Here is an 18,520-nt window from a genome sequence, read left to right as displayed (position 1 = left end):
ACATGACATGTGGCTTGGCTAAAGGAGGGGAACACACAAACACACACACACACATATGAGTGGTTGATTGACCTAGTTGTTCCTGATGGGATGGTATAAGAGGGAGAACTCACTTGGGCATGAGGACACATCACCACTCATGTCCTGGATGCAAGTCCTGCAAAATAAAAGGATACCTATCATTCCCTGCTCACTCATACAGGCCCTTGCCACAGTACCCAGCCCATACCTGCTGGTGCAGTCCCTGGTCTTGGGGAGAGCCATACAGGCATCCTCAGATGGGCTCCAGGCACAGTACGGATCCCGCGCTAGCACACACTCCCCACAGCTGCTGTGCTTCCTGCAGAAGGCCAGAGGGACCTGGACCACTCCTGAGTTGGAGCTGGCATAGACAAACTTGCTGCCCTGTGGTGATGGAAGCAAAGAAGAGCAGGCTTAACCTAGACCCTAGTGAGACAAGGGTTCTGAGATCCTCCAGCCCCTCTGCAACTTGATAAGAATGACCTGGAGTGCTGTGTGCAGGGAGAAAGGCCTCTCTAAGGCAGAATTATCCAGTCAGAGGACTACAGAGAGCCAAGACCACTGTTCACTACAGCTCGTGTGAGAGTCAAGGCAGTGTGTTGAGTGTAAGGGGACACGGCTAAGTGGGCCTTTGGCCTGAATGCCCCCTCTGCCAGTCTCTTGTGCCTGTTTCTCTTTCAGGAGCAGGCTGATCAACCCCATCTAACTCTCCTGGCCTGTGGAGGGGATCTCCTTGCCTGACTCCCTGGTTGCCTTCCTTCTCTCATTGCAGGTGAGACATTGTCATAGGCAGAAAGCAAACAACACAGGCTCAAGAACAACTCATTCTGGCACAAATGACAGAGTTCATCCGCACAGACAGAGCACTGTATCCCTGCAGCTTGAGTCCAGCTCCATGTGTGAAGACACCATTAGCATGTGCAAAGAATGAGCAGAAGCTTGGTGATCCAAACCAATGTGGAATACCACCAGTGGACTTTCACTCCTCTGTGCCTGAGAGGGGAAATCAGCCGCCAAGCTCCTGTGTGGACCTACCTCAAGACAAGCACTTCACAGACTCTGAGACCCTGGCATCGTATGTCCCCTGCTCCAGGTCAAGTCCGGCAGCTGACCTGGTGACCTCACAATGCTCACAGGCTATCAGGACTGTTAGTTATTTCTATAAAACCATCTTTTGGGCTGGGAATTCTTTTTGTTTTTCTTTCCATATATTTTCTCTTATAATTAATAGAAGAGTTACATTAGATTCACCAGATAGAAGGTGCATTACTTCACAAACATTTATACCCTTTCTCATGTCTTGGGCCCCATTTCCCTCCCCTCACCCCACTCCTCATTTGCTGTTGCTGATCCTGGGGTTTGATGGGGTTGATCAAGTCTTGATGCTTTCCCTGAGTTCAGACGCTCAAGGCTAGCTCACTGCCACTTTAAGACGACACATCTTTATCTCAGGTTTTGGCTGGTTAATTACAGGGAAGAGTCTCATGGCTTTTCCTGCCCTGGCTAGCTTTAAACCTTGTTCTTCAGATCTCAGCCTCCTGAGTAGCTAGGATTACAGGCATGAGCCACCACTCAGCCCCTGGCTTGGGCTCATTTTTGTGGTCTTCTCAATAATCCACGGGAGCTGTCAAACTGAGTGGCACCACAACCCACAGCCAAAAGGCCATTTCAGGCTATACATAGCCATTTCTGCATACGAGCTGTTTCTAAACAGTCTTCCAGGTAAGTGTGTGTGTGCGTGTGTGTGCGTGTGCACACGCATGTGCATTTAAACACATCTATGTGTATGTAAAAACAATTGCTGAACTTTGAAAAGTTTAGGACAAGCTGAACTTGGTGTCAACATTCAGGCTTGCTATTTGAGGACTTGTCTATGGCTAAATGGAGCAGTTAGCATAGCTGAGCACTTGGACCTAAGTTTACAGCCTTCATACCTCCAGAATCCATTCGTGGAACAGGACAAAACATTCTTGGGGCCTCTAGTTTGGGAGCAAGTGCACTTTTGAGCTAACAAACTGTAGAGTACAATGAGCAAACACTTTTTCTTACAACCTGACATGTCACCCACACAGTCTCCAGTCTCACAGGTGAGGCATAAGAACGTATTGTCATGGGTTAATGAAAACATGGCTTCTACCGTCTGCGCCAGTGACTAAGTGAAGTTCCATCTCTCTAGTTCAGAGGGTGTACTTTCCAACCTTGACATCTCATATTTCTAGAATGTGTGGAGGTCCAAGGTCAGCTCATCTGGGCTAGACAGACCAGTGCATACAAGCTCGGGAAGACCCATCGAACATCACAGGTAAACAAAGCCACAGGCAAGGCAGCATTCCAGCCCTCCTTCCTGGGCATCTTTACCTTCTTTGAAGATAGCAACGGGTTTTGGACTGGCTCAGAGCTGTGAAACAGCCGTGTCTCTTCAATGATGTGCATGCCGTTTTCCAGTTGGACAGCTTTGTGCAGGGAGCCCTGTGCTGCAAGACCAAATCCACAGGTGGGGCAGAAACCTCCAGAAGGACTCATCAAAGACACTGATATCAGAGCAAGCACTCCTCCTTCACTTTCACATCCCTCACTCACTGAGATGCTGAGACTAAGAGGACAAGTCTGCATCACTAATGAAGAAGAAAGCCTTGCCAAATAAACCATTGCACACTCTCGAGTGACAGGCTACTCTGATTTTGATCATGAGTGGAAGTCCTGTCCCAGGGTTGATCCCAACAACCCTCATCCACAAAGCCCTCAGTGAGACAGGAAGGCAGGTTTCATGTGAGGTGGCTCCTGAGCTCCACTGGCTCTGCAGGACTCAACTAGAGATGTTCAGTAGGTGAGCAGAAGTAAGGTGGGAATGTCCAGTGAGGAGTTGGTGTCCTGCCAGCTGCTATGACTGATTCTGGAAGGCACTGCTGAGGGAAAGTGTGCCCCCCAGGTCAGGTCCCTCGTCAGCCTGGCTCCTCCCTGGCTGTAGGGACAAAGCCTCCCAGCTGCACTTAGGGATGCCAGGCTGCTCAGTGCTCACAACCACTACATGCACTGCAGTGCATGACCCGCTCCCATTCTCCAACCACAGAGTTTCTTTGCACCAGCCCACTCTGCCTCTCTGTGAGCATTCCAGGCAGCTGTGAGCTCTGCATCTGGCAGGCCAGCTGTGCTAGCACCTCAGGAATCTTTCACTCTATCACAAACCACCAGAGTCCCCTCAGAGGAGATGCTCTGTCATGGAAGCACAGGGGATCATAAGGAACTTCCCAGTCTTCTTCCTCAAGGACACGCACACGGCGACTGCAAAGCCCTCGAACCCACCTGTGCCGATAAACATGACATCATAGAAGGTCCCGTCCAGGGCCTGGGTCCTGTCCACCACAATCTGGGTGTAGCTCACGTCTTTCTTTACTAAGGTGGGCCTGTTGCCTATTGGAGTGACAGAGTCCCCTACCAAAGGGTGTTCTCTGACGAACAGCAGCGTTCTGTCTGGTAAATGCAAAGAGCTGTTGTAGTTGGCTGCACGCGTCTGGCTGTTGATGCACTGTGAGGATAAAATTTCCCGGGGTTACTGCACCTGACCGAGCACACACCAACAGTGAGGCCAGGGGCAGCACCGCTCATCTCCAAAGATGGAGGACAGCAAGAGATGGCCTCTCCACAGCAGTCAGAGAGACAGTGTTTAAGCACAGGCAGAAGATATAACTGTCCTTCACACACAATCTGGGGAGGAAGTATGATCAGAGGACAGAGGGTTTCAAATGGACAATACTCATATGATGGAAACATACCAACCAAACCTTGCTGAAAAACAGGCATAAAGGATAAAAGGTAAAGATTGTGTAGCATCCTTTCCCTTATAAACAAAGCTCCAAATTCATGAGCATAAAATGCATGGGTTACTCAACCCAGTTCCCAGAAGCAATAATGAAAGGAGCAGTTTCAGATATACAGAGAAAGTCAGTCCTGAGAGAAGCAACATCAAAGAAGCAGCCAAATACCCATTTAAGACACTGGAAACAATGAGCAGGTATTCAGATTATGCAGTTCTCTGCAGGAGACTGAAAAAGAAACGGTTCTAATTGTAAGATGCGATAATGTATGACGTTAATTGTACAAAACTGCCTGTTAGTACCACAGCTTATCGAAAGAGATTGTGCTGAGACTTATTACCCAGCACACAGAAGAGAAAGGACCTTAGCTCAGTGCTTGAACCCAGAGAGCACCGGGCCTCGGACAGAGAGGATAGTGTGGCCAGTTGAACCACTTGCAGGGAAGTTCTGGTTCCTCTATAAAGTTTCAGTCCCTGAGCCTGGACCCTTGAACCAGAAGGACATCCCTCCCTGCAGCCCTGTCGCACTCACCATTCCAGGTCGAGGCTTGGGTACTTTACCATGGTAGATCAGCCACTTGGGGTAAAAATCCACACGTGCATTCTGCATGTAGTTCCCATGAGAGAACACGGCCTCCACTGTGGACAGTGAGTAGGTACAGATGGCAGACAGACCCACACTGTTCCTGCAGAGGGCAGGCTATTTAGGTTCCTGGGATGCAGCAGGCCAGAGGGAAGCACCCCAACCCACAGAGGGCACACATACAGCTGTGATGTGAAGAGTGCATAGATCACAGGCTCCTTATCTGCTGGGGGCCGAAGTATGAAGGCATCTTGCAATACATTAAAGAACAGGCCTAGGTCTGAGTGGAAGCAGAGTAGTTTGGCCTTCAGGAAGGATGTCCACTTATTCTGTAAAATCTTTTGGCCACCTTGATCATCCTGTAATAGGAGAGATAGGACGTTACAGGCAGTCTAGATGATTCTACAATCAGGTAGTCTACCTAAAGTGTATAGTCCCTTTTCAAAGGAATGGTTCAGACAAGATCTATTATATGAAAGAAAAGCACTGTAACAATGCTGGCTTAGATTTGACTATCTTCATCAAAATGAAACATAATACAACAATTTTCTCCCTAAAATCTCATGTGATGATAGCTAAACCAGACACATTTACATCTCCCCAAGCACTGCTGAGCTCTGGCTCTGAAATGGCTTCTGCCTTATCTTCCATGAGTGTGACAAATGTGAGAAGGTGAATATGGGAGGGCCAGGCAGTGGCAGGTAATCTCCACCTGAGGCTGGATGTCCCTCTTAGAGAAATCAACCCTCTGTGCTATCATGAACACTGTTCTAGGGATCTCTAGTAATTATTGCTAATCTTTTATTGTGCCTAATTTGCATATTAAAGTTTCTCATTCATGCATCTGTGTAGGGAAGGAAGCATATATGAGTTTTGGTAGCATATGTGTTTTTAGGAGCCCATTGGGGTCTTGGAACAAATGTCCCATTTGTTAGTGGGAACACACTGAACTGAATCTGGGAATTGTGCACACAGAGGATAGGAGATGGAGACGCTTCTTTTATGTTAGACACAATGATTTTCTATCTCAACGGTGAAGTCCTAGGAGGACAAATGAGGAATTTTCTTTCTGACGACCAGCAGGGGAATTTTCCAGCAGGTCTGCGGCCATTTGTCTGATGGGCTTTTGAGTCCTGCGTAGCAGGGGAGGGATGTGTGTGCACAGGGAGGCAGGGACGGGGCCTGTGCTCAGACCAGCACTGCCAGGTGGTTCAGGACGAGAACTGGACTCTCACAAGGACAAAGGAAGCCACGTCAGACCAGACCTGTAGAGACCAGAGTCTTCTGTTTGGTTTAGGGTGGGGGAGGCAGTTCACAACATATCCCAGGGTATGGATCCTGCCATACCCTGTAAAGGACTGGGCCAAGCTGGGTGTGGTCGGTGTGTTCTGACAGCCCCAGGGCAGGAGGGGAGAATGAGAGCTCTTAGCCCCTTGTGCCAATGCCATTGCAAGGTCCTTTGCATGCCTGCTGAGAGTTCTGCACTCACCGTGCCCACCTACCACACCACGTCAATTTTATGCCATATGGCCTCATTGTTCTATCATTAATGAATACTGCTAATATTGTTCTATGACTAATTTATGCATTACTATTTCCATAGGTATATATATATGGAATAAAACTGCATAAATGACATTGAGATGAACTCAGGCCTGCAGGTTGAGGAGTGGGCATGTATAGTGGATGACAGTTAGGGAACTGAGTTAACAAGCTGTGGACAGAGGTCTTAGTTAGTAAGGTGCTAGTTAGATATGTCAAGTATGCACAACAGCTATTTCCTGCCTTGCATTCTAGACTGTTAAGAGAGAGGTATCCAGAGTGGGGGGGGCAGTTAAAACATCTGGTTCCATCCATTACTGATTGTGTTTTCCTGGGTTCCAATGCTCTATCTAAGACCTGTTAGTCTGCTTGCCCTCTAATGCCAGCCAAGCCACTCAAGACAATTCTCTGTGCCCCATAAGCACCTGCATGTAGTAGCATCCTCGCCTCTGCCCCTCCACACACTGGAGGCTTTGAGACTGACACACATTTTACTGCAGATTTCACTTTTTACACTTAAGGCACAGATTCACGGATGTAGACTGAGAGCTTCAAGAAATGAGATTTGTAACTCGTAACCAACTTCTCCTAAGCTGAGGAGGCCTCAGGTCAGCGTTGAGAACCACAGCTGTTCAGTCAACTGCATGGTAGGAGAGAATGTCACTTTTGTCCCACAGATACCACTGGAGCCACCAAGAACAGGAGCTCGACATCGCAGAGGCCTCTCCAAAGAGGCTTCTATGACAGGAAGGGATTGGGTGGCAGGAAAAGGAGCATTTCCAGAGCTGGTCCCACAGGACAGAAGACCAAGGCTAGCAAGCAGCACTCACCACACACACTCTTGCAATGCGGGGGATCTTTAACTGGAAGAAGAAGTCGTACTCCACAGACAATTCTGTGAAGAAGAAGTAGACCTTCTTCTCATCACCCTTGACGCCGGAGGGGCTTTTGCGTATCACTTCAGCATGGACGAAGTTAGGCTCTGTAGAGAGAAGAGACAAGATTGTCCCTGCTCATGGAGTTTTGTGTTCCTGCCTGCCCCCGCCCCCCGTGTCACAGCCAGTCACTGCAGACTTGAGGGCATCCCTGAAGGACATCTTAGAATGTGAGTGTCACATTATAAAGAGACTTCAGTGTGGTGACTGATGACAGTCCCCAGCGTGTCTCCTCCTGTCTCATTCTCTCTAACCACGCATAATTGGCCCTGGTGTTGGCCTGGTGGTATAGGACAGTTCTACCATGATCATCCCACAAGCTTTCGGGAACCGCTTAGCCAGCAGACAGACCATCTTCTGATTTAAATAAATGAGTCAATCCAGTTAGCCCTGACCACAGGAAGCAGATATGCTAAGACTGTGCCATTGGCTGGCCCCCTTCAATGAGTTGGTGGCTGTCCCTCAATATAGGCCATAGGACCTGCCAACAGACCACGAGGCTTCAGAAAAGCCCTGGGCCTTACTTTCCGGCACCCCTAAGGAAAGCCCAGCTAGAAGCCCCCTAGCATCCACCTGCAATTTCAGACCTCAGCCAGGTGTTGGCCTAATGCCTTCTGACCTGGCCCTGGAAGCTGACACAAAGACTGCATCTTTCATGTCACACCCAAATGATACCCATCCTAATGGGAAACCTGTCATTTCTCCACTTGACATTTCAATGTCACTTTTGGAAGTGTTTGAAGTCCATTTTCAGGGAAGAAGATCGAAGGCACACCTTTAGATTCATAAAGGGTCCCTAGCAGTTCCTGTGGTTCCACTGTGCTGAGGCTGAGAACTCAGGACTCTCACAGCTCAGTGACAGCCAGAAGGGAAGTCTACCAGAGCATTCCCTTCAGCTAATAGACCTGGTGTCTTACCATGCAGCCATGGGATGTCAGATTCCGTTCGCAGATGAGTATGGAAATAGGTTCGGGAGATGATGAACTCACTTCCCAAGAAATTATATGTTGTCCCAGCATAAAGTTCTCCATCTATCCAGGCCCAGAAGCAGGGAGGACAGAGAAATAGGATGTCAGATGAGCCCTCTGTTGCATCAGGGAAATGATTTTCTTTTTTTGTTCCACTACTGATCTTAAACTCAGAGTCCAAAACCTCAAGAATGGCACTTTCCCACTTGAGCCACAGCTCCACTTCCAGCTTTTGGTAGCTTATTGGACATAAGAGCTCCATGGGATTTCCTACTCAAGCTGGTTTTGAATTGTGATTCTCAGGTCTCTGCGTCTCGCTTGACTAGGGTTATAGATGTGAGTTCTCAACATCTGGCTGAAGTCAATTTCTTTGTAACTGCATTAAGCCTTCAAGTGGAAGAGATAAGATTTCCCTAGATATCCCTAGACTTCCCAGATGCCATATCCACTTTGTACCTTGATGACTTTTCTTTGACAAGTGTTACATTGAACTGCATTTTTTTCCAGGTCTTGGGCTTGAGCTCATTGCCTCAGCACTGTCCTTGGACTTTCTCAACACTAGAGCTCTACCACTCGAGCCACAGCAACACTTCCAGCTTTTTTCTATGTATGTGGCACCGAGGAATTGAACCCGGATCATCGTGCATGCTAGGCAAGCACTCTACCACTAGGCCAAACCTCGACCATGAGCTGCAATTTTTGAGTAATGGAACCCAAATGAAAACTTCCCACAACAAGTAAAATGACAGTAGCATAGCTGCTCCTTCCTTTACCATGGGCTTCATCCTACTTCAACCACAGTAAAACATTGGAAAGCAAAACGCCCTTTCCGTTTAGCCCAAACACAGGTGACCTCACCTGCAGTAAATGTGCTAAGAACACAGCCTGCAGGTAGGAAAAAATCACTTCATCCAAAGCCTTCTTTGTAATATTCCCATGTGACATACACTGTGCTGAAGGTGAAGACGGAATGGGTGCAATCACAGAGTCACTAGTGTATGGCGCTCTGTTTCAGTAGTGGATAGCCATGAGAGTTAAGGAGCACTTGCGGAAGAGTTCCGTAACGCTCATCAAGCAGATGCCTGGGGCTCACGGAAGATCTGATCATTGTATACCAATGATGAATATAAAGCAGTATGCTAAAATGTTGAGCTGGTTATTCCTTGAATGGTGAAATCAAATCTCTTTGTGCTAGGTAAGGGGGTCTATGAAAACAAACACACATATCTGCAAGGGCAAGCAATGTTCAGACAAGGCCAGGAAGGAAAGAGGAAGGAAAGCAGAGATCAACGCCTGAGTAGGAGCCCGTAAGTGTAGGGGGTGAGGAACCTGAGCAGAAGGACTCACCAACCATGGTGGATGTATAAGTGTGTGCAGGGTTAAAAGGACACTTTCCTCTGCCATCTTGCTTTATCCACAGAAATTTAAAGGATGTTATGTTCTAAAATTAAATAATGAGAGAAGGAATCATAAGACATCCGATTTTCCATTATAACAATGTGTCTTTATACCATTTCATTTCATAGATTCCTTGTTCTGGGAAGACCAACAGAGATGAGAAAATGCATGCTGGACTACGGGAGACTTTCCCTTGGAGACAGGGTGTATGTCACCTAGCTCCATCTCCAGCCTGGTACCTCAGTCCTTGGTTGAGCTATGAAGGATCTCAAAGCTTCTCCTCATATGGAAAATGGAGACAGAGAAGTTGGTAGATCGAGAGTTGTTAGGAAGGCCAGTGAGAACCACAGACAGAGCATGTTTAATAAGTGACCATAGAATGCAGCATTATATTACAATAACACAGAGAGAACCACAATATCCAAGAATCAGGTAATGGGGATTTTTTGTTAAAAATAAAAAGACAAATAAAAAGTAGACCCCCCCCCCGATAACATATGCCAAATGGACCCATGTTCTCAAATCTCAAAGCAATGACAAGCTGCACTGATAGAAAGGACAGGCCAGGACTTCAACCATGGAGTAATTTCTTTACCTAAATAAGAAATAAAGTGGGTAGAACCAACTGGAAACTTATCCAACCCAGAAAAGCAAAATGAAATAACAGGCAAAACTCAGAGAAATGTCGTAAAATGGTAGCTGAGATGCTTTCTTCCCTGATAACTCTTTGATGAGCAAAAACCTTCTAGAAAACAGCTTTTATTTTTTGTACTTAAGCAAAAAGAAGTGTCTACCTTTTAGGACTCAGGTTGTTATAGCTCAGAAACATCTCCTTCACTCCTTAGCAATGTATAATACCAGCATCAGAGGGCAACAAGTATCACATAGGACCACTGAATGGATCTCACTGCAAGAATTGTGTTTCCTAAGTTAATTTTTTTCTCATGTGAGACAGTGTCTCACTCTGAGCCCTGAACTCCTAATCTCTTACCTTAGTCTCTGGATTGCTTGCTAAGAGTACAAGCAGATGTCACAACCCCTGAGGCATTAAATTCACCATTAGAACCTCTAATGAGGTTATACTTTACTGTGTTATTTCTCTGATACAAGGCTGAATTTCATTTTCAGTGCTGAAAATCAAACTCAGGGTCTCTTGCATAGTAGGTAAGTATTCTACCATTCCTGATTCCAACTTGTACATGCTAACATTTCCATGCATGCATAAATGTTCACTGCTCAGGGCCCAGGAGCATGGCCTAGTGGTAGAGTGCTTGCCCAGCATGCAGAAAGCCCTGGGTTCAATTCCTCAATACCAGATACACAGAAAAGGCCAGAATGATGCTGTGGCTCAAGTGGTAGAGCTCTAGGCTTGAAAAAGCCCAAGGACAGTGTTTATGCCCTGAGTTCAAGCACCAGGACTGCCCCACCCCCACCAAAATACACCACTCAAATCCAGGCATCAACATACTGTCACATTCTTTCTGTCCTCTAGAAATCCAGGCTGAGTGCTTTTAGCTTCCACAAATGAAAGAGAACAGGAAGCACTGGATCCTGTCTGTGTCTGTCTGGCTTAATTTACCATGATCTGCCCTCACTCCTTTCCCATCTACCTTGCCGCAAATGACACAATTGTGTTCTCTCTCTGTCTTGTCATAACACAGTTTACGGAACTCAACATATCCAAAGGAATTCCAATCACTTAATGTATGAATAATACTCCATGGTTGTAAATATACCATATTTTCTTTTTTATTCATCTATGGATGAGCTATTAGGTGAATTTCGAATCTTAGTGCTTTGTTTTCTACAAGATAATTTTTGCTACTTTATATCTACCCAATCTAGCCACTGCCCAGGCTGCTATGAGTAGGACTGACCATGAAGTGAATCTGTGTACTCACCAGATAGTCACACACAGGCTGGAATGCATTGGTCCCACACACATACAGGACATCATATGTTAATTGCTGCAGCACTCGCATGTAGTTGAAGCATTCTGTCTGTGGGGAGAGAAACCCCATCAATAGCCAGCCACTACAATGCCCTCCGCATCCCCACTGTGAAGTCTGCTTGGCGCTGCCTTGCCTTTCCTCTGGTTTCACATCATAGCCATCTTCTCGCAGCACAGGGCCAGTCCGCAAACACCTAAATCCTAAATTGAACTTGGCTATTTTTATCTTTGTCATGTTCACACGCTTTTCAGTTTCTATGCCAATGTTACTTCAGTCCCTAATTGACAAAGCCCTGCTGACCAAACAAACAACTACTTTTACTGTTGACTTCAAATTATATTAAGGACACCTCTGTACAAAGACACATTGGGACAAAAGAAATTCTGTAGAACTAATAGCAATAACTAACCTGTTATAATGAATTATTCATGCAGGCTAATTTGGCTACATTTGTATTACAGAAGAGTCTAGAAACTATTTTCTTTGGGAATTGTTTTCTAACATTGTATGATCAATAATAATGAGCTAACATTATGCCTTAGTGAACCCAAGATTTTTTTTTTATCCCGTAAAGACTGTATATGATTGTAGCTTTAAAAGTCCTAACAAATGGTATTTGCTAATTGTGCTAAGGAAAATGGGCCCTGTTAATGAATTTTAAATGTTTGGTTAAAAATGAAATGGTTATTTAAAAAGAAAAAAGACATTTATTGTACTCTCACAAGCACACAAACCATTTCTTGGGGTGGACTCTGCCTCCCATGGGGCACTGCCCTCTGCTAGAACACACCCAGACTGGAAAGAAGTTTTCTTCCAGTCCTACTCTCACCTGAAGGGAGAAGCTGGGCACAGAGAAGATGTCACCAATTGTCCAGCCACAAGACTTCAGGGGGACTAAGTCTCCACAAAGGGACCCACATGTTAGTTAGGGCTGACAACACTTGGATTGTATGTGCAACAGTCAGAACTTGTATAAGCTTAGGGAAGGGTTTTGGCTGTGTCTGTTTGGAAACTGTTGGAATTTAGTTCACAATCGGCCAAAGGGAGGGGTGGGAACCCCAGGTCACTCTCTGGCTCTGCGCAGGGAAGCCAGAGCCAGTGGCCAGATCCCTCTACCTTTAAGATCCTGCAGTATGTGTGAGTGTGATTCCACCAGTGCCCGCTGCCCTTTGGCTTCCTCAGGGCACACTGGGTTTCAAGACAAATGTTTTAGGAAAAGTGGCTAACCTGTTCTTACATGTGTCTGGGGAAAAGTGTGTTTTGTAAAACATTTCATTTTCAGCTAGTCAATAATGGCTGGACTTGGCTAAAATTCAGCTGCCATGTGCAATGCATCCATAACTAGGTTCTAGAAGTTTGAAACCTGGGCATCTGCAGGTACCAGGTGCGGACAGACCCAACAGGAGTGTTCAGCCCCTCACCACACCTAGCTACATGCAGAAGATGCTCAATCTCAACTGGGGAGATTAGGCAACGAAAGAAAACACGTGAGGTCTGTAGTTGACAAAAGCATTTACCTCTTTTGATCTCCCTTTTCCCACGCAGTCTGCTTTGGTCTTAGCTGAGGCCTTCCAGTGTACCTAGTAGAGAAGGATGAATAAAAGCTAAACCATGGGATAAACACTCACAGCTCAAAGGCATATAGAGTTCAGAGGCCAGATGTTTGTGACACGAGGTAAAACCTCAGATTTGAGAGGATGACTGGGGAGCCATGTGGGGCTTCCTAAATATTCTGATTATTGCCCTGATAGAAAGTAGTGGGCCATAGAAGGCTCTCAGAACCTTCTGGTCCACTATGAAAGAACAGCAGAAACTAAAGCATTAAAGTGGGAAAATGATCTTGTAAAAGTCAAAACACCAAGCTTTGAGATTCACCTAATAGCCCATAAATAAAAAAAATAAAAAAAGAAAATGTGTTATGTTTACAACCATGGGGTATTATTCATACACTAAGTGATTGGAATTCCTTTGAGATGCTAAGTTCAGTAAATTGTGTTATGACAGTCTACTGAAATGAGAGAGAGAGAGAGAGAGAGAGAGAGAGAGAGAGAGAGAGAGAGAGAGAGAGAGAGAGAGAGAGAGGACACAATTCTGTCATTTGTAACAAGATAGATGGGAAAGGAGTGAGGGCACATCATGGTAAATTAAATAAGCCAGACAGACACAGACAGGATCCAGTGCTTTCTGTTCTCTTCCATTTCTGGAAGCTAAAAGCACTCAGCCTGGATTTCTAGAGGATAGAAAGAGTGTGACTGTATGACGATGCCTAGATTTGAGCAGTGCATTGGTGGGGGGCAGTCCTGGGGCTTGAACTCAGAGCATAAACACTGTCCTTGGATTTATTCAAGGCTAGAGCTCTACCGCTTGAGCCACAGCATCATTCTGGCCTTTTCTGTGTATATGGTATTGAGGAATTGAACCCAGGGCTTCCTGCATGCTGGGCAAGCACTCTACCACTAGGCCATGCTCCTGGGCCCTGAGCAGTGCACATTTATGCATGCATGGAAATGTTAGCATGTACAAGTAACACATGCAAAAGAAGAATGGCTTTTAGAAGAAGAAAGAAGAAGAAGAAGGAGGAGGAGGAGAACAAAAAGGAGGAGGAAGAGGAAGGGGCAGGGGAAAGGGAGAAAGACGAAAAGAAAGGAAGAAAGAAGAAATCTGGAGGCCACCTCTTTCAGCCTTGGCAGAATTATGGTTTCTTATAGGTTGGAGGCCAGAGGTGGTGGTGAAAATATCAGGAGTACTGTCAGCTCCGTACCATACTAAGGATGATCCAGGCTGCTGCCTCTCAGGAATGAGACTGGGAGCTTCTGGTGTGGGGCCTGCTCTCCAAAGCGATCACAGGGCTGATTGCTGCATAAGACAGATGGGGAAACAGAGGCCCTAGACTCCTGCCTTACTTCCCCAAATGACCAGCACCGCTTGCTGGGTGAGGATAGAAACCGATGAAAAATAACAGGAGGGATTATTCAGTGCTCTAAGACCCGCACAGGTTATGGGGCTTAGCAGTTAGAAAGCCCACAGACCTTCTTGGAAGAAGGGAGCCCTGGTGAGGGGTCCTTCTGAACTAATGCAGTGGGTTCTCCCCAAAATGTCCCAGGAGCTGACAAACCACACAGGTGACAACACTGCACTGGATGTCTAACTGGATACACAAGTGGTTGAACAAAATCCCACTTGCCTGAAAACTGAATTTTCTCATCTAACTTCATGAAACCCTGAAGGATGGGGGCATCAGTGGTAACTGGTACTGAACCATATTTCCAGGCTTTTCACTAAGAAATTCCAGCAGGCAGAGCCCCGGGCTGAGGGACCAGGAGGACATGGCTCAGAGGTACAAGACACAGAGAGGAAGGGCTGCATGGGGCCTACAGCACCACCCTGTCTGGTGACTTCTGAGGGAAATAGTATTTGCACAGGGTAAGGCTCTGCAAGCCACCCATGTGTCAAAAATTAGGAATAAGCCAGATGCCAGGGATGAGGACAGAGCATTGGCATAGGAGTAGGGACAGCAGATGCTCACCACCAGCTAGGAACAGCCTGGGCAGAGAGCAAGGAAACAACCCCAGGACACGTGGTACCAAGAGGCTGGTCAAAGCCTGCCACCATTTCACAGCCTGCCACTGAGCATCAACTAAGGACCTGGAGTTGGAGCTTAGCTCAGGGGTGGGCATTTGTCCAGCCTGCATGAGGTCCATTTCCATGGCCTAAACCTCTGACAGAAACAAAACAGGACCAATCTGCAAGCGGTGGAAGCAAAGTAAAGGTGTTTACAAATCAAACCACTGAAACCTCTTTTGCTCTCTGAGTGGCAGTAAGTCCCAAACCCCTTGTGGTGAGGGCTGGTAAGCAAAGGCAGGCCTCCTGCATCTGTCTCCACTTTCTCAATGCACTGAAATGGAAGGATCAAACAGCTTGCGGCAACCCTTTGCAACATATAGGAGTTAGGATTGCCAGTTGAAGAGGGAAGGCAGAAGTAAAACACGATGCACTTACAACTTCGGTGAAAAGCATACTTTGACTTTGTTGCTGTGTGGACTCTGTCTACACAAGGGTCCTGGCTCTCCAGGCCCCTCTTCCCAGCAGGCCCTGCTCCCAGCAAGGGATGTTCCCAGGCAGCCCCACATGTGAGAAGACAAGAGGCCTGCAGTAGCCACTATTAGGATACCAGGAGCGATGTCAAGGTCAAGACCTAACACAGAACCCAGACTGCTTTCTTTATTTTGTCCATTTGGACAGAATGGCTTGATGCAGCCAGAGTAAGAGCTACCTAGGGACCAGATGATTTCATGTAGATTCAAACTAAATCTTGGAATAATAAAAGCATTCATCCATTTGATTGCCATTGGATGGCATGGATTTTTTTCTCATTCTTTTCCATTTCTTGTTTGTTTATTTGGACAAAAAAGAATCTTTTCCACAAACACTGCACAGATAAAGGTGGGACCAGAAATTTTTTTCCTTTTCTCGTTTTTTTTATTTTTCCCAATGCGGGCCTGGGCACTGTCCTTGAACTTTCTCAAGGCTAGTGCTCTACTACTTGAGCCACAGTACCACTTTCAGCTGTTTCTGTGCATGTGATATGGAGGAATCAAACCCAGGGCTTCATGTATGCTAGGCCAGCACTCGACCACTAGGTCATACTCCTGGTCCCAGGATTTTTCTGTAAGGCCACCAAACACAGGCAAGGTGCCAAGTAAGATCAAAGCCTGACCTATGAAACCACAGGAGTGAAGTGCTAGTATAATCACAGTTTTTGGTCATGGTCATGTTAGAAAGTTATCCAAAATGAAAAGCTCAAAGGAACAGTTGATAAGAAATGGCCCCTCAGCACCTCCTGAGATGAGATCCATGAAGGCACAAGGCACTAGAAAGCACAATGTAGTTTATGAGAGCAGGAGAAGATGCACGTTCCAGTGAGGAGATGCCACCCAAAGTAGAGTGTGCCCATCACCCACCTCCTGCTTCTTCTGAGAGATGTTGAGCATGCTCAGTGCAAAGATGGCTTCCCGGGCACCGACGTAGAGCGTATCCTTGTATTCATTCAGCAACAACTCTGAGTAGTTGAAGATCCCTGGCTCATTAAACTGTGTCAGATCTACCTCTGAGGGAACAAGGGGGCCAGCAGGAACAGGAAAGAGAAATAGACCCAAGTGTCATTTATAATCATGGCTGTTGGCTAAGGATTGGGGACAATGACTTTCATGCTGCAGAGGAAGAGAAGGAGCCTCGCAAAGAAAACTACAATGTTCAAGAAACGTGTGTGCAGGGGTAGGGGACACCTCTCAGCCAGGTTCTCTTGTGTCACCCAAGGATGTGTGTCTTCCTACCCCCCTTGTCTCTCCTGAGTTCGGAGATTCTTGTTCAGTGGTATTCTGGGAGGTCCCAGGCTGGATGTCTTCACCTACCCATGTCTCTCATCTATGTAGCTCAGCCATCCACTGATTAGATCTTAAAACAACATGACAGTTTAGATGTGTGTGTTGTTGTTTTTTTTGCCAGTCCTGGGCTTGAGCTCAACGCCTGAGCACCGTCTTTGGACTTTCTGAAGGCTAGAACTCTATCACTTGAGCCTCAGAACCACTTCTAAGTTTTTTTTTCTTCTATGTATGTGGTACCTCAAATCAAACCTGGGTCTTCATGCATGCTAGGCAAGCACTCTATCACTAGGTCACACTCCTGGCACCAACAGTTCAGATATTTTTTTAAAGTATTCTTTTAAGGCAGTCTTAACTAAGTTTCAAACTTCGTGCTTATGATGTGAAATGCCTCTTGGTGTTTCACTTGGATTATCCTACTTTCTACTTCCATACTGCATACTGGCTGGGAAATGGAAGCAAGAAAGTAGATGCAGCCCATGTTCACTACCTAGTGCTGTGTTTCCCATCCCCTGACCCAGAGTCCCCGGTCCCAAGACACAGGTCCTGTGAGAGGAGATAATCACAGCTGAGACTGGAGAGCAGCAAATGTCACAAGGCCTGACAGTTAAGGAACTCTCTCACCACACTCTTCACCAGTGTGCAGGGTAGGAGCCTATCCCTAGAAGGGCCTGAGTCACTATGGATTACAAGAAAGACGTTTCCCTTCAGAGATCCCCTAGTCAGGTCCCTGAGCAAGCCTTGAGCAATGTTTCCCCTTACCAAAGCGTCCCACTGACCAGCAGCATGGGCTGCCTGCTCACACAGAGTGAGAGGCTCAAGAGCTGGGTGCTGAGCTGTTCAAGCCAGTGACCCCTCTGTCCTGTCCCCTCCCTGCAGCACTAGACCCCACTCAGCACTAGCTCTCACCTCCAAGCTCCCAGGTGATCCTGGGTATGGGCGCAAATGCCACCACCATCCCAAATTCCACCAGTAGAGCCAGGAGCAGCCCTCTGATGGGGTCACACCTCTTTATAGGGTGGAGGGCCCCAAGTGGGAGGTCTTCAGCAGGCAGGCCCATGGCAGGGAGGAGGAGGAGGAGGAGGAGGAGGAGGAGGAGGAGGAGGAGGAGGAGGAGGAGGAGGAGGAGGAGGAGACTGCAGGGGTTGTGTCAGTGGAGATGACACACAAAGCCAGGACCTGGCAGTTGTGCTCAGAGCTGGCAAGTGGTGGATCCCCAAGAACCAGGTATCTCCAGCCAGGTAGGAAGTGGCCTCTCTCTGCTCCAGGGCTTTGAAGATTCCTGTTGCTCTCTTGTGGCCTGCAGAAGAAACACTGGAAGAGGGAAAGGCAAAATCAATTGCCAGGATGTCACCATCATTCTAACAGTGGCCTAGAACTGCATCAGAGCTGAGGCCTTTTGTAGGCCAGACTGGGAATTCTGGCCTCTGTGGCACATCACAGGTACAGGGCAATGGCATGTAGAATAGACCACTAATACCACATGTGGACGCCAGCCACTGGGACTAATGGAAAATCTCTCTTGCTTGTGTTCTGAGCCTCTTGCTTAGCCAGTGGTCCAACCCTTTCCTCCAAGGATATCACCATTACCACCTGCTGTGGTGACCCCCATTCTGTTAGGCAGTGACTTTCACATGCCCCCAGGTGGTACGGGGCCATTTCACCAGGGTTCTCTTGTGCCACACCTACGTTAGCCCACCTGTTCAGAGATGGGATGCTTCTACAGTCCCCGGTGGTTGTGACACAGGCAGAGCACAATGGAGAGGCCCAGACACAAATGGGGATTTCAAAACCAAAAAAGGCTACTCTAGACTGAAGCAATAGTATCTTCACCAATTCTCTGGGAATACAAGACAAGATTCCAAAATCAGGCCAGCTTGACCATGGGTCATAATCAAGACCCAGTGGAAGAGGGCCTGAGCCCAA

General features: G+C 47.0%; 1 protein-coding gene across 1 annotated transcript; it reads right to left on the bottom strand.

Moving 5' to 3' along the window:
* Window positions 1–58: 58 nt before the first annotated feature.
* LOC150065204 (semaphorin-4D-like) lies at window positions 59–17,654 on the bottom strand. The gene is made up of 13 exons (XM_090329333.1): window positions 17,504–17,654; window positions 16,175–16,320; window positions 12,731–12,793; window positions 11,163–11,261; window positions 9,211–9,304; window positions 7,813–7,926; window positions 6,791–6,942; window positions 4,602–4,777; window positions 4,368–4,521; window positions 3,325–3,547; window positions 2,380–2,495; window positions 230–405; window positions 59–157 (listed from the first exon to the last, which is right to left on the bottom strand). Exons 1-13 carry the CDS (start codon window positions 17,652–17,654, stop codon window positions 73–75), a joined length of 1,749 nt encoding a protein of 582 aa, XP_090185459.1. The 3' UTR covers window positions 59–72.
* Window positions 17,655–18,520: the final 866 nt, after the last annotated feature.

The sequence above is a fragment of the Megascapheus bottae genome, chromosome 3 (assembly GCF_031878675.1).
Source record: "Megascapheus bottae isolate mThoBot1 chromosome 3, mThoBot2.hap1, whole genome shotgun sequence".
Classification (NCBI taxonomy): Eukaryota; Metazoa; Chordata; class Mammalia; order Rodentia; family Geomyidae; genus Megascapheus; species Megascapheus bottae.
The sequence above is the reverse complement of the archived record's forward strand: the minus strand, read 5'-3'. Positions and strand labels throughout refer to the sequence as shown.